This window comes from Pseudopipra pipra, chromosome 1 (assembly GCF_036250125.1).
Source record: "Pseudopipra pipra isolate bDixPip1 chromosome 1, bDixPip1.hap1, whole genome shotgun sequence".
Classification (NCBI taxonomy): Eukaryota; Metazoa; Chordata; class Aves; order Passeriformes; family Pipridae; genus Pseudopipra; species Pseudopipra pipra.
The window spans coordinates 62,051,337-62,067,991 of NC_087549.1; the positions used below are offsets into that span (position 1 = coordinate 62,051,337).

Below are 16,655 nucleotides of genomic sequence, written 5' to 3' on the forward strand. Positions count from 1 at the left end.
GTGTAATTTCTGCTTGACGCAGCTGGGAAGACGTTTTTGGTTCAGTCATTGTTCAGGTACACTTGAATCTTTGTTTAAGATTCGTAAGAAATTAAAGTACTCAGATTTTTGTGATATGCAAGTCATTAAATACAGTAAGTGAAGGAGGATTCCGGCTCTAAGTGCACGTCTTTTCAGGAAGCTTTAAACAACTTTCCTATATATGGAAAAAACTGAAGTTTAACTTGTTTAAAGACATTTCTGCTTTTCAGGTAAACTTATTTGAATCTGTTATCTGTAGCTTTTGGGTTCTTTTTAAGTCAAATGGATTTGCAGTCTACGTAATGATGCCTGAGAAGTTTGTTGAAGCTGAAACATCAGGTCACTAAAGAGTACAAGCTTATAAAGCCAAATCTTTGCAGTGTTTTTAAATGTATCTAATGAAACTAAGGCTAAGGATTAAGGGATAAATGTCCACCTTTCTAAAGTCAGGATAGTTCTGACATCTAAGTAGAACAATAGAAGATGAAACCTTCTTCAGTTATTGTTTTAAGTAATTCCAGCTAACTTTGTAGCTGTCTTTCTTATATCCAAGTACTGTTTTGAAGTAAGCAAAAGACAGGAAAACAAACTCGGGGGGGGGGAAGCAAGGGGTGGTATCCTTTCATTTTACATCTTTAAATACTTGTAGCTGCAAAGACAGAGACAATTAACATGGTAAGAGCAGCTTTACCTTTTCTGTAGATGTTCTGCATCCTCTTTGTCTAAAGTTAGCAGAAAGTACAGAAGACTGTAACAACAAGAGGCCAAGAACTTATGCAGGTTTTCACTTATAATGCAGGCTTGATCCAAGAGCTTATTTATGGCACATAGAACAGATCCAGCTGTGCTATCAGGTATTACAACCAATCCAACCTGTATAAAACAAAACAAAAAAAACAACCCCAAGTTCATCACTTTATACACAAGTTTTTTTGCAGGGATACAAACATGTTTAGAGCTGAATGAACCTCTTTCCTACCATGACATGTATTACTTGGTTTCTGTTCAAGTTCTACATACCACTGCATTTTTTCAAATCCCTGTTTTCCCAAGAAATTGCCACCCATACCAACAGAAGGTTACATTGACATCTTCATTCCATCCCCTTTAAACAAGCACTCATCTCAAACATACGTAAAAAACACAGCACTGCTTTAAGCCTTGCTCTGAATGACAGTGCAGGCACAAGCAATCTTCTGGGCCGAACAGGTCTTTCCTTTTAAGCATATATCATGGGACAGGGCATCCCTTCCATGTCTTGAAATGGCAGTGAGCAACCACTGAGGTAGAAGGAAACTCTGATTTACACTACAGAAAGCAAAGCTTCTACCAGATTCTCATCAGGGTGAGTCTCCTCTGAAATCCAGCAGGAGCATTAGGAACTGAGATAAATTAAAGCTAATGAAATATATGGTGAGCACATGGCTGGGGTGATGCTCTTCTGTTGTCAAAAAGAGAACATCATCTTGAGTAAGGATTTTATAGGCACGATAAATAATTTAGAAAAAAATCTTTTTTGGGTAGAGGCAGTGAATTAGAAAGCAGTTTAAATTTTGAAGTGCTATGGAATAAGTACCCTTGATTCTTGTCCTGTAAAGCCATAAAAAAAAAAAAAAAATTCATGCATTGCTCGTGTGGCACCATTTTCCATTAAAAAACTATTTAAGGAATTTTAGAGTAGTCTAACTTTCTCACCTGCAAGTACACTGTTTTAAGCTGACAGAGGCAGTTGGTTTACTTAACAAGGTCACCTGTTTCTTTTAGAAATGTTTAAAAAAAAAGATCAAAGTACAAGCTACAGAAATGTGACATGTATTTCATTCATACAATTACTTGTGAGAGGTAAAAGATAAAAGAACAACTATGGGTTCAAACTTTTAAATCGTTCCAGCCTAAGAGACTGGGTATATTTCAAGGCCATGAGTGCAGATCACTGTCCCAAGCTGACCCTTCCCCAGCCAGATGCAGAGGCAGGAGAACGATGGTGTTCCTGTGTGACAGAAGGTGGACCAGAGCTGTCACCAAGACCCTGCTGAACACTACAGGACACTGAGGCACTAAATAGTAAAAACTAATAATGATGTTCCTGGCCAAACAGGAAAAAATGACAGCAAGCTAGATCAATGTCTACATGTAAAGAAAGCATCCTGAAGATCAAATGAGCCAACACTGCTGATGAAATGTGTTAGGCAGCCAGTCTGGAAGATGATGTGGACACAGATGTTTTAATTTATACAAATCCAGTACATGAGGCTGCTCAAATAAGTTCCTATGGAGGATGTTGCCTACATGGTGCCTTTCCTCCCTGTTGGGTGTCAGCAGCCAGTTAAGAGATCTTGGGCAGCAGTCTTGTCAACTATAAAAACCCACTTAACTGTTTGCTCTCAAAGGGTCAGAGCAGTAGAACACATAAGCCTATTTAAAAGTTAATTTAAGTCAACACCACTCCCAAAAATCCAGACTATGGTTATAGGTAAGCCACTCCCTATGGAAGCTTTGGTCTAGTAACTTCTCAGTAGAGCTCCATACATGGAACTGCAGACACTTCTTAGGTTGTAGAACCACCGTGACAGGAGGGCAGAGGCAGACCCTGTGGTCCTCCCTCTCATCAGGCAGCATCACAGATAACTGCAAACCTTGTCACCCAGCTCTGGCTTTGCCACCCTCATCCTCAGCTCAGGGAGTGTTCAGGATTAGAAAGAGAAGACAGACTGTAAAACTCACAGAATCACAGAATGGGTCAGGTTGGGAGAGACCACAGTGGGTCATCTGGTCCAACCTCCCTGCTCAAGCAGCGTCATCCTAAAGCACATGGTACAGGACTGAGTCCAGATGGTTCTTGAGTATCTCCAGTGAGGGAGACTCCACAACCTCTCCGGGCAACCTGTTCCAGTGCACGATCACTCACACAGAAAAGAAGTTCTTCCTTATGTTCCAGTGGCACTCCCTATACATCAGTTTCTGCCCGTTGCCTCTTCTCTTGTTGCTTGGCACCACCAAGAAGAGCCTGGATTCATCCTCTTGATACCCTCCCTTTAGGTACTTACATACACTGATGAGGTAAAAAATTCATCTAAAGCTGCTAGTCACTCTTTTGAAAAGCAAACCAAATGAAGAAGCATTTCATTTTGAAAACAAGCTGAAGTATTCAGAAATCTGAGCAAAATCATCCATATACGTTTGGATACCAACAGTTATTAGATATTTTTTAAAGTTATTAGATATATTTTAAACTTTTAAAATACTGAAATTATACATGAAATAAGCAGATTACAGGGTTAATGAGACTGTAATCACAAGAAGTTTTTAACCTAGAAGATAAAATGGTACTTACCAGATATTTACAGATGCCAGTCTGGAGAATGTCAAAACACTGACTTTGTGAAGGTATAGTGGACAGGCTGTGGCAGACCATCTGTTTTAATAAAACAAAATTATATTTAAGGACTCAAAATGCAACCACCAGTCATTCACTGTGCAGTTATACTTTGCTGACAGACCTAAATCCAAAGTACCTACGGGGACACATAGCAGCTTTGTCTCAAAGTAACTGATTCTTCACAGTGTGTAAGAGTAACACTGTCAACATAAATTGTTCATTTATTTAAAGAGACGATGATCTGCACTATTATTTTTGGGAGAGGCTTTCTGCATTTTACCTGTGTGACAGAAGACAAAAAAATATTCTATCCAGCTACACAAAGCCTCCAAATGCCTTTCTTTGGAGGTGAAGAATTTCAGAAAACAACTTTCCAAACAACTTCATGAAGCATGAAACAGAAGAATCACAGTGAAACAGGACAGAAAAATAATATAACAAAGAAGAACGTAGCAAAGATCCATTTCCAACTTATTTTCCAGTACATTCCCAAAAATGTGATGTTCAGAAAAGGATACAAAATGTAATACTACAAAGGGAAATCCTGTTTTATAAACTGCCAAAGACTTTGTAGTGCTTATATAATCAGGCCAACTATCATAAAAACTACCATAAAAACTACCTTTAAATGCATTATTGTCTCGTGGATTGGGTAAAAAAAAATCAGAGCTCTAGAAGAACTGCTGTTAAGCTGCACTGCAATCCTTGGCAGATGGCTTTCGCTGTTCCTCTTTTCCTTCCCATCTATTCCAATAATTTGCAAACTAGTCGAGGGGCTTGGGTGTCCTCTCTCTGTTCACTTTCACTGCTCATCCCACCAGTGTCAACTGCAGCCCTCAGAGCGCCAAGGTGCACAGCACAAGTGCATTATTAGGCCATTAGCAATCGTGCTGTCTTCCCAAGGACAAGGAAGATGGAAGAGCCAATACATGAGGAATGGAATCTTCTGTTTGTGCTTATCACGATCAGATGTTTAAGGGACTTAAGGAATTTAAGTCCAAGAGTTTTACTAATATCTTGACTAAGCAGAAATGGCCAAGCAGCAGCATTTGTGGTAATATAAAAGTGCACTCAGCTTTTTTCAAAATTACATGCCAAACCTGCTTTTAGCCCTGTTTAAGCTGGACAAATTCAGGAGACCCTTTACACATCTGCCTGGTGGAACATAATACTGTAGGGCTTTCAGGACATTGCTTGTGTTAATGAGCATTAAAGGTGTAATGCAACTGTTTTGTTTGACTAGTAGGACTATTTAAAAGACAATTCTATAGATACTCTTGCACTGAATACCTGTACTTATTATTAAAACTGAGTACTCCATCCTAAATATAAGTAGGGCTTCTGTACACTGCAATTTGAAAGTGATAAAATATTAAGTACCCTGGAATATTCCCAAGAAAGGCACTCAAAACATCTGTGTATTAGCACTGTCAAGGAATAAAGTCAAGCTGTGACAGAGGTTACTACTGGGGATTGTCATGTCAAGGACAAATTCTGATGCCAATCTGACCTAGCATTTTAATGAGCAACACTTACACAAAAGGTAAAGCTGCACTGATGGAATCTGTTGGCTGACAGCTCAAAGCTGAGAAACCCTGCCAAGGCAGGAGGACTGGACTAACCTACAGAAAAGATTGCAGGGATTTGATGAATAACAGCTACAGAAAAAAATTCAGTGAAACAAAAGTGGTGGGTCATGTGCTTGGAGACTAATAAAAACTTCTGCATGTAGCTATGAGTTTTAACACTTGGAAATGAGGAGAAAATTCTGTGAGTAACAACTGACCATGAAATGATATAACCATGAAATGGGCAAATGTCACTTCAAGGAGGTAAAGATAAAGATAATCCCTATAGAAGTGATCAGACAGAATAAGGATCATCTGTTCAATACCACTTTGTAACATCCTACTTAGAATTAGACTATTTCTGACATACTATGCAGAATAGGAGTTGCTCACTTTCACGAAAGGCAAATTCAAACCAAAGAGACATAGAAAAATTGCACAAAGAGAGTTCCTGTCTTACAGGTATTACTTAAAAATACAACAAAGTGGTGAAAACTACTTCAGGAAGACAAATATAAGCAGTCAGTAACAAAATATAACAATGATCATAGCTGGCTGGGAATGCAGATGAGATGGAAATTGGGAAGGACGGTTAGAAAGGAGAAAATGCAGGAGACATTTGTTGCTCATAAGACAGAGCTTAGGCAGTTTATAAATGGGGTTTGCCATATGCTTGTGAGCATGTCACATCAGACACAGTATGCCAGAGACATCCCTTTTAATTCAATGCATACCCACAAGAGGTCAACAAACTAAAGACCTTGAAGACAAATCCACCAGGCCCACCCAGCAATCTACAGTTTCATTATTAATAAAACCATTATTAATAATTCACCCTTAGGACTATGTCCCTAGAACAATCCTACCAGTCCACTGAGGTTCTCCCTGAGATGACAAGTTGTAGGAGTATTTCACTACAGGTACAGTTCACTAACACTCAATATTCTTCCCAAATTGGCAAAGAAAATGGGCATCATACTACTGAAGAACAGCATACTTGCTTAGAAGAATTGTGGTAAAGTGCAAGTTAATTTTTCAACCTTTTAGATCTTTCTGACTTTTAAAATAGCACCACCACTCCCTACATCCAGTTCTGTTTTCCTGTGATTAAGTGGGAGTGGCAAGTCTTTTCAATTCCATAAATTAAATCCTGCTTGAAATGGCTTTCATACCAAATGCCTCTTATAAAAAGTGAAACTGAAACGTTTCTAGACATGGAAATGAAAAGAAAAGAAAACTTGATTATCACATGAAAATTAGTATTTTCCCTGACAATTTATTTTCCTTAGGCAAGGTTTTGCATGATATTTAATTTCCATAATAAAATGTCACAGCTGATTCATTATATTACATTTGATTAGCATTTATCACATTTTTGGCATATTCATAGATTGGTTTTGGATCAAAGCCAGTGTAGTTTTGTTTCAGAGCAATGCTGAAGTGAATGGATTGAGAGCGAGCATTTCTGATCAGGGAGGGGTGGCTTTGGCTTGTTGTTTTTTTTTTTTAACTTTTTAATTCTGTTTGAATGTCCACTTGAATAGATTAACCCAAAGTAAAGCATTCTTTTAAATACAGGGATTATCTGTTAACATTATGCAGCAAATGCTACAGGCTCCGTAATCCACTGGCAGGTTTTCAAACCAAACCTTACTGATCAGATAAACCCAACTACCCAGCACACTCACGAGCCACACAAGTACCACAGCAGGTTCCCTTCTAGTGCTTTGGGAAATCAGTACTACATAGGCCTCCTTGCCTGCCACACCAAAGACATACTTCAACAGCAGCCAACTGAAACAGGGAATTTAAAAAAAAGAAAGAAAGAAAGAAAGAAAGAAGGAAAGAAAAGGCTGGAAAGACAGCCCAGGAGCACAGCATGCCCCAGGCTTTTTGGAGATCCTAACAAGCGTTTTTGCTACTGACAGCCACCCTAACTGACTGTTAACCCAATCTCAAACAGGTTTTTTCCATAACTCTAACGTAGAATCAGAAGAATTCATTAGTAAGATGCTCTCAACTCCAAAAGACAGAGTTGGGGTGACCCAAGGAATCTCAGTCTCAATGTGAGCTCTCACAACAGGGGCTGATGAACCTGATGAACCAAGACTATAATGTTTTTTTCATTGCTGAACTGTTCCCGTTCCCTCAATGCTTCCCATAACATGACAGAATCCTGATTCGTAAAGTCTCAAGGGAACTATTTATCAGTAACTCTCCAGGGAAAATCTGCATATTATTTCAAGCTTAATCATGTGCAAAGTACTATTTTTTCAAAGAAAAATACTCACCTTCCTCTGGAGACACACACAAGCGTGAGCACAGAGAGGAACCCAAGAAAGCAGGAAAGATAATGGATCGAGTATTTTAGCCAGCCACTGTGTGGAGTCAGACCAAAGACAGTTCAGACTCCCAGAGAAGTGATCGTATTAAAAAAGAAAGTTGGCACATACTAGACACTAAATCCTAATGTGAACTTTAAAATATATTTTTCAATTCACATTGACATGGACCTCCAACATGGGTAAGTAAAAAGTAACAGGCTGTTCTGCAGTCAATTCCCAAGCCCTTGTGAAATGACTGTTTGGAGTGGGACTCTATGCAGTGTAACATGTTACTGCGGAGCGTAGAAAACGAGAAGTTTTCAGGTGATGGGGCAGGCAATGAAGCTTGTTGTCTGAAGCTTGGCCAGCTTCCCCTGAAGCACCCTAGCTTATCAGACAGTGTACTCCCTTGACAGGTGCTGCTTCTCTTTCTGAAATAAATTGATTTGACAGGGCAATATTAACAGTGCCCTGAGTTGTTGAGAAAGCTGCATACAACAAGAGATCTTTGTTCATCTGCCTTGGGTAAGCTCACAGGGGCGGATGTGAAAGGTATTCCTGATTCACTGACTCCAGAAAAAAAGAAGGATAAAAAAAAAGTATAAAAAACCCACATGAAAACTCCCCACATTCATAATAAAACAAAATAAAACCTAAGTTAATAAAAGAAAAAGCCAAAAAGAAGGAAGAGAGACTGCAGAAGAATATTACATAGGCAAGCAACAGGAAAAAAAAAACCACTATGGTGCTAATTTTACATTCAGGGCAGCAAAATGGGATTACAAAAACTTACTTAAGAATTACAAATGCTTAAGAACATGTATGGCATCCCAAATGTTGATGGAGTACATATTTCCAAAGACTTAGGATTATGAGACAAACTTCATATCCTACTGCTGGCTCAGAAACACCACTGGACACGAATATTTGAGTTGCAATCACCCCTGCTCACTCCTGTGCAACAATATGATCACGTGTTGCAATCTGGGTACCAGCAAGATTTGGTGTCAGGAGGCAGAGAACTATGGGCTGGAGACAATCCCACTGGCTCACTAAGTGAGGGGCATTCCTGAAATACTATTATCAGCAAAACCAGGTTTTATGCTCAACAGTTAATGTGCTATCTAGGAGCAGACAAAGCCATACCTGAAAAAACAGCACAGGTCTGGTTCTCTTCTCAGAGCCACCTTACTAACAAAATTCAGAGAAAGGACACCACAAAACAGCTTTGCTACCCAAGAGGCTTTTGTTTCATCCTCCTGCAGCCATAATAAAGCCCTTCTTTCACAGCTCTGCAGCTTCCTCACAGCTATAAAATGTCACCATGGCCAACGGTTCCTCCTCTGGATCTCTCTTTTGTCAGGCCATGTGCAGAACAATCAAAGGAACATCTGATGTACAGGTCTCCAAACTCACCTGCCTGCCCCTTCTCCAAACAAAAGGGCTTGAAAACATGGAAAACCCTACACTCAGCTCTTGTCCCACAACACCTGCCTTTTTGAGCAAATTTAGTTTAGGTATCAAAAGCCAGGATGTGAATATAAAGCACAATGCACAGTAACTGTGCAGATGTTAATTCACATTAGTTACATGCAGTAACATGTGAGCTCCTGGCTCTAAGATATCACAGGATATGCTGGAAGTATATGATGCAGGTACAGTGGAGCGCTGGCCTGAAGATCAAGTTAGACTTTCTAGGAGTTCGTGTTTTACGTGTTCGAGGTTTATTGGTGGGGGCTAGTTTAGGTGGATTTTTATTTGTTTTGGGTTTAAGTTTTATGTCTTAAGAAAACTATGGAGGAGACCTTTGAAAAAGAGTTTTATTAATTTATTAAAGGCATTACTTAAATAATTTCTGTTTCTTTGGACTTTGCGTTACCTTTCAAGAAAAAAAATTATTTTCATTTCTAAACATTAAACTTCGGATAGGATGCAGTTTTTACAAAACACTAGTGGGCTTATATGGAATGTCTAAAAGAATTCTCCTTAAAGAGGTTTAAAATTATAGCATATTCCTAGTTTAGAAGGAATATAATTTAAAAGGAAGTTAATTTACCCTCAGCTGCTTTTTCTACCCAATGAAACTCTAACCTGGAAATCTCAATAAAGACAACAAGTTGAAATCTTTCAGGAACTTTAACTCAAAACCTACATGTTAAAAATTCAGTGTGTTTTTTTTAAGCATTAATCTCTGCATGAAGTCAAGCTACAGCACTGCACACCACCATTGACTTCAAGACAAATCTCCTGGCAGGGCTTTTAATTTACATGCATTGACTTGCTATCTTTATTGATTTGCTGTAATTTTTCATAGCATATCACTGCAGATACAGCTTTCCCAACTGTATTTCACAAGGCTTATCCATTTTTGACACAGATTAGTATATTTCATTACATGCATCCCAAGGTTTTTGAATTCAAGATTGCTTTTAAAAGCAGCTGACCTTCCCTGGTGTTTGTTCTTAAACATTTTGAACATTTGGATGAATATTTTATTTCTTCAGGTCAGGTATGTGCTCGATATAGCTCTAGAATCTTGACTTCAAGCAAATCTTCAAATTATCATTTGCCTTCCCCGTCAGAAATGTTCAGCCATCACAAACATCAAATATTACAACAGAAATTACCATGTATACACGGTTACCTTGTTAAACTCTTCATTTCTGTGGGCACTATTTCATTTGATACTGGCAGAGCAATTCAATTACAGGGGAGTGAACAATATTACCGACAAACACTATGGGCACAGTTAAAATGAGCCAAGACTGAAAGTCTCTTCCCTCAGGCTGCAACCATTTATTCTGGAGTCCCATTTATTTCAGCTACGGTGGTATGCGTTTAAATAATTGGCTTTAACAAGACAGAAGTAATTTTAAGAAGAAGTTGCTCCAGAAAAGGAACCAAGATCCCCACATTTAACACAACTTTTAGACAAATCATGAAGACTAACCTTTATAGCTATGCAAAACAGCATTTAAAGAGACACTTCTCTTAAGCATTGCTCCTTAAGTGAAAATGTCCACTATTTAAAAGCTTCCACAAAAAGTAATGTTACTTCAGATTTCCTCTATACCAATTACCACTCTCGAGACAAAAAAAAAAAAGTTACAAACAGTATCCATCTCAAACCAGATTTTGTTATAAACCACTTAAAAGCATTAGTTCCTATCAGAAGTGCATTTGTTTGGCCCTTTTACCAGTTACTGTTATCCTCATGCTACAAAGTGCACTGGCTATAATAACACTCCAGAAGTCCAAACTGCTGTTTGAAAAGGCCTCAAGTTAATTCTTTTTCTTTACAGAACTTGCTCTTTCTCCAGAGACACACCTTTTCTTCTCCCGCATCTCTGGCCTGCGTCTGGTTATATATTAAATTCTCTCTTACAGTTCTTTACCATTAGAAACACAGACCACTCCCTGCACAGCTAGAGACAAAGCTGTGACTGCTTTCCTCTGGGTTTGGAAATAGAGTTGAGCAGTGAGCAATAAAGCCAACAAGCCGTGGCCTCCTACAGTCCTCACACCTGGGACCCTTCTTCAGTACCATAACCCCATCTGCTCCTGCCTCACAAGCCCCTGATGCCCCCATGGGCCAAGCAACAGCTCCTGCTGAACTTGGTCTGGAGCAATGCTCACGCAGGCTGGTAGCTGGCTGCTGCCAAGCAGGATGCTGAAACAGTTTTAAACTACCTTGTGCTAATCTAGAGGCTTTTTTCTCATCCACCTGCTTATTTTTATAAACATTCTGGGCAATTAGTATTTGCAACTTTATTCTTTTTAGCAGCAAGCCAAAAACTAGCCAGTGTTTTAGACAAAACAAGAGGTGGAAGAAAGATGATGATGGAAGGGCTAATAGGAATCTGATCACTAGTCATATTTATTCATAGGAAACCAGGCTATCAAATCCTAATTCCATCAGAGTTCCTTATTTATTTTCATCCACAATAAAATACTTTTCCATTACGAGGAAACTCTGAATTACAACTACACGATGAAAACTCTTAAATGAACAACTCCCACCATAGAGTAGCAGCCTGGATGGTGCCTGCTCTGCAGACAACGAGCAGAGTTCTCACTTACTAGGTATTTTAAATTACTACAAACATTTTTGCTTAACATTACACAATCACCATAAACTTCCTTATCCAGCAAGGGAACACAGGAAAGATTCAGCATTCAGAAGCTGTGCACTCTACCCAGTTCCATCAAAAGCATGATGTTTCTCCAGTAAGAAAGCAAGCTACTGAAGAGGTGTCCCTACTTTTTTGTTCACAAATTCTGTGGGGAAAAAATAGCAAATCTGGGGGGAACACCCCAAACAGCATTGCAATACCTGGCAAGCATTTAACAGGAACAGTTTGACTTTCAGATCAAATATAACTGTAACAACCCCCCTCCCCATACAGTGAATCTCATTACACAAAATCAAAAATAATCTCAAAAGCAAAAATAACAAAGGGATTTGTTGATGGTGAAACAAAAGTTATGGGTTTTTCCAAGGGGAAGAGTTTTCAAACAATCACAGAATCGCTAAAGTTGGAAAGAAAACCCTCAAGTTCCTCTAAACCAACGCTCCTGCTCAAGCAGAGTCAGCTAGAGCAGGTCACAACATGTCTAGCCTGCTTCTGAATATGTCCCTAGATGGGAACCACAATGTCTCTAGGCTACTTATTCCAGTGTTTGACCACTCCCACTGGGACAAAGCAACAGTTCAGAACTCTGTTTGGTAAAGAGCCTACAAAATCAGGTGGGTCTAGAAGGTTTCACCCTTCTTCGCACAGATTTTTGATGCGTGGGATTTTTGTTCCTACTCTCTCTTTCATAAATTAGTCTCCAGAAAGAGTTCAGGTTGACTCGTAACTGCAAAAGTAGTGCAATGCTCCATAGGATGTCCAAATCATCTTTCATTACCAACCAAGAATATCCAGCTTTTTGCTTAATGATTGCCATCCACTTCTGAGAACTTGAGAGAGCACCTTGGATCTTTCCTAAGAAAAGCTACTTTAACAAATGCAAGTCTCAAGTTTCTGAAAATACCAACTCTCCTTGTTGGCACCAAAACACCAAAAAGAAAGTGGTAGAAGAAATAACCTCAACTTGCAACCAGGAACCCAAAGGCACAAAAAAGGAATCTAACTACTTCACTCTTCCCTATGTGAAAATAGTCCTATTGCATAGTTTCACAACTAACTTTGACAGATTTGTGGGACAGAAGCAAAAAGAGGAAGGAGAAGACACAAGAGGTGACATTTTCAGAAGCAGGTATGGTGTATATATAAATCGTTCAGATGCTGTATGGGATTATGCTAACTCTTTGAGAAACAAGTAATCACTGGTACATTCACAGAGGAACAGGACAGGGAGAGAGCATTCTGATCTTTCAATACTGATGAAAGGTATTTTTAGTGAGAAAACACTTCGTTACTGTCCAGAAGAGACAAAGCAAAACAAATTACAAAGTTTAGCTGCTCCACAGGCCAAATGACTAAAGGCAGGACATCAAAAAATGTGTGTCAGTCATGGTACCAAACAACGACCTTGCTTAAAATACTTTTCAATACACAGCAGCACACATTCAGTGTGTGTTTCAGGCTATCATAAGTTTCAGTACATTATCACTTAAACATTATGAATTAGAAAACATCTACTGTTCCACTTTCTTGAACCAAAAAGACTGCCACGAAAAACCATACAACTAAAATCTTCTGTTTCACTCTTCTTTCTGAATTCATGGCTATGATTTCATAAATACTGTCAAACTGGAATGTCATTAAAACATGATTTCACACCTTAAAGTGGTTTCTGTTGAGCTAAACAATAAAAAGACTTGAGCCAGAAAGATGACTAATGCACCTGTTTTGAATAAAATCTGGTGGCTCAAATCCCTTTAGAACTAACAATAAAACTAAGCTTTCAGCTCTTATACTCTTAGACATGGGTGCAGAATTCACAGTGAAGTTTCTAATTCCAGTAAATTTTGATTAACTAAGCACCAGAAGTTATTCTAAATAATCACCAATGCCAACTTAATATTACTCCAAGTTGAAACCTTATTTAATACAAGTGCTTTTTAATTAACAGTGGCATTTATCTTCCAAGAAAACTCTTTGTACTGGTATTTTTACGATTAATTTGCTTTTGAAAGCTGAAACATATTGCTGGTCCTAATCTTATTAGTGTTCAAGAATTTCCACCAAGGCTTCTACCAATTTTTTCCATGAGTATTGCTTTGCATTCTACATGTCGGAACATTTAACTTCTAAAGCAGCAGATAATATATTATCTGATGGTTGTAGAAAAATGTTGGCTCTTTTACAGCTATTATGTTTTTCATTCTTTTTTCAACTCAAATCTCAACAAGATTTAGGCATCTGTGGAAAAGGGTTGGAGAGCACTCGGCGTTTGTATGCTGTCATTTAGAATTAGTGTTGATGTATTACCTCTGTCACAGCCCAGTGGTGTAAAAACTGGTCCAGATCAGTTAGGTAAAGACGGATAGGTGAAAGCTGTGTCTGGCTAATGTGTGGTTTTCCTCTAATGCCCTGGAGACTAGCCAACTCCTCTCTTGAAAACCCTAGGGAAAAAGAAGCAGTACAACAGTATCACAAAACAAGCCAAGCAGTGTTCTACTTCAACAGCATCATTGACAAACACTGTCTTTTAAATTATCTCAGCATAACGATTTTTTTATTGAAGGCTCTTGCTTGGTATTTTAAATTAAGTATATAGAAGTACAATTTTGACTTCTGAAAGAAAACAAAAATACTTGAAAAATCAGTGGCATACCCATTTAAACTATAATTTGGTATTAAAAAAAATAACTTTAAGAGGCCAAAGTTATGCTATTTTTAATATATGTATCTTTAAAAATAATAAAAACAGGTATAATACAAAATACTTGACACGTGTTTACAATAACTTAGTAACCTAACGTAACCTCAGGGTTACGTTAAAAAAAAAAATCATTTGGCTTATTATTTCTAGCCATGTATTAGATGTTTTAGTAAAACAGTAAAACTGCTGCACAACAGTCACTGGTTTTGCTTCCATTTTCTCTGTTATCAGGACAGCACTTTTTTCACTGTTTTAGGAACAAAATGGTAATTTTTGAAAACAAAGTAGTTGAACACTATAAATAACAGAGGTGGTGAAGAAAAGCCACTTTATTTTTTACCACAGCACAAGTTACTGGAAATTATTTCTTAGTAATATTACGCCATTTTAACCACTGTAATTTCCCTAAGTTGCATCACCACATAATACAACTATTTTTATAGCTGAGTAAGAATAGAGTAGCAGAAGTAATTCTGCTCACATGCTGACCTTGGGCAGCTCACTTCAACATACTTTGATTCCTTTATTCTGATGGAATGTTTTTAATAGCGTAAGCATGTTCACAGGAAATCCCAAAGGCACTGATTTATATTGTTATGAGCCAATAAAAGGCATCTACTTCAAGCTAGGAAAAAAAAATCTGTTCATGTCATATGCTGAATTTAGGTTTTTCTCTTACTTTCCAAAGAAAGTTGCTAGAATGAAGAAAAAGTATGCAAATATTCAGCCCAAATGGAAAAGTGTAAGTATAGGGTATCAAAAGTCAGATCAAGAGAAAAAAGGGTATCTCATATCAAAAATATGTAACAAAATTAGAATTACTTTCAGGAAGTACTTACAACACCATTTATTCTGAATTAAATTCAGTAATTTACTACCAAAACAAATTCTATTTTGTTAATTCTGAATTATTACATTCATATGGATTACCTATAAGGGTTGAAAACAAGAAGCTGAAATAGTCCACATCATTCATTGAATTTTCCTGCACTTGGCACTTCCAGCCTGCAAAGGATGATCTACACAAAACCAATAGCAGACAGTTTATTAAAAACTATATAATTACGAATTCACAACCTACCTGCATAATACAATCAATTAGCATGCCTAAATTATTAATTTTAGCATTCCTTTTTCTAACTGCTGTTGTTAGAATAGCATTTTAAATAGCTTCAAAACAGAACTTGCTCTTTTAAAGACAGGCAATACTGAACTTTTTACCCCTGCATGGGCTTAGGTTGTTAAGATGATTAAATTACTGAGATAGCAACTTTTCAGAAATACCAGTATAACATTTAATATAGTGACAACAGTCAATACATTGTAAATTAAACCAGTTTTATTTCCCTTACTTGGTAAATGTCATTATATTACAAAAACTGGACTGTATTTTCATTATACCCACTACTTTTAATACAGATTTTTACATGAACAACAGATCCCATCTAAAAGCAGTCTCAGAATCTACTTTAGATTTGCTGAAGATATTAAACACAGAACTAAGTTAAAAACTTGGCTGCAGATTTAGAACACAAAAAGGAGCAATATGCAAAGACAGGAGCAAACCCATTATCAAAACTGCCTGACACTTCCCTTCTTGGGGGCAATCTGTAACAAGTGGAGCACCAGCCCACTTTTGTGTCTCAAATTAGAAGCTGTACATGATTGTGGAAACTTGGAGCAGACACCACTGACCACTGCCACCACTTGCCATGTATCAGTGCTGAACTAGGAAAAAGCCACGATCTGGGAACAAGTACATCTCACACATGCTTCCCTCAAAAGGCTGCGCCTCAGACCTACATCACATTATGTGAAAAATGCATATTATTCAAATTGACTTGTATGCTGCTTTTGGCACTGCAGACTATGGATCTTTGCTGTAAGAGATTGCTGCTTTCTGTTCTTACAATCTTGTGAAATTTCAGAGCTTCTGAATGCAATTTTCCAAGCCAACTATCTGCCTCAGATCATTTTTTTCCCCCTAATTTCTCTCTGCTAACAGCCAAAATGGCTTAGCTCATGGATAACAAAATTCTGGAAAACTTGTTTTGCAGAAATTTTTTACAGCTCCATGCTTTGGGAGCAAAAATATAAAATTTGGAATACCTTTGTGCCAGGCATATACATTTTGCCACCCATGAAAATCCATCCACAATATTTCAGCATCCACAAAAATGACAGCTAGAATATGCACGTCTGGAGTTACTTGGGGGAAATAAAAGAGAATTTCAGAATTTCTTTCAATTAAACAAAAACTTCAGGATTCCATCAGACTACCATGTAGGACAGTTGATTCTAGGGAAAAAAAAATTCACAGCTGGGTGAGAGAGCACAAAGTAAGGCTTTATTAAAGAAAGCTCCCACTTCACGTTGTATTCTTAATGCCTGGACGTAAGGATTTGTCATATTTCAGGCGACACAGTGAGCCAGGCCTCAGAGAAGGACCAAAGGCCGCCTGGGTACTAGCAGGGACCATGCAGAGCTGCCTGCACTGCAAAGTCACTACTTCCTTTTCTTAACTTGCAG

General features: G+C 38.0%; 1 protein-coding gene across 1 annotated transcript in view; it reads right to left on the reverse strand.

Annotated features, from left to right (window-relative positions):
* TEX10 (testis expressed 10) overlaps positions 1 to 16,655 on the reverse strand; it is a 50,892-nt gene that overhangs the window by 1,351 nt on the left and 32,886 nt on the right. Inside the window, exons 10-13 of the mRNA XM_064658730.1 lie at positions 15,057 to 15,145; positions 13,733 to 13,866; positions 3,356 to 3,436; positions 713 to 894 (exon numbers count right to left, since the gene is read on the reverse strand). Of these exons, the coding sequence (XP_064514800.1) occupies positions 713 to 894; positions 3,356 to 3,436; positions 13,733 to 13,866; positions 15,057 to 15,145 (486 nt within the window). The remainder of the gene's footprint in view (positions 1 to 712; positions 895 to 3,355; positions 3,437 to 13,732; positions 13,867 to 15,056; positions 15,146 to 16,655) is intronic.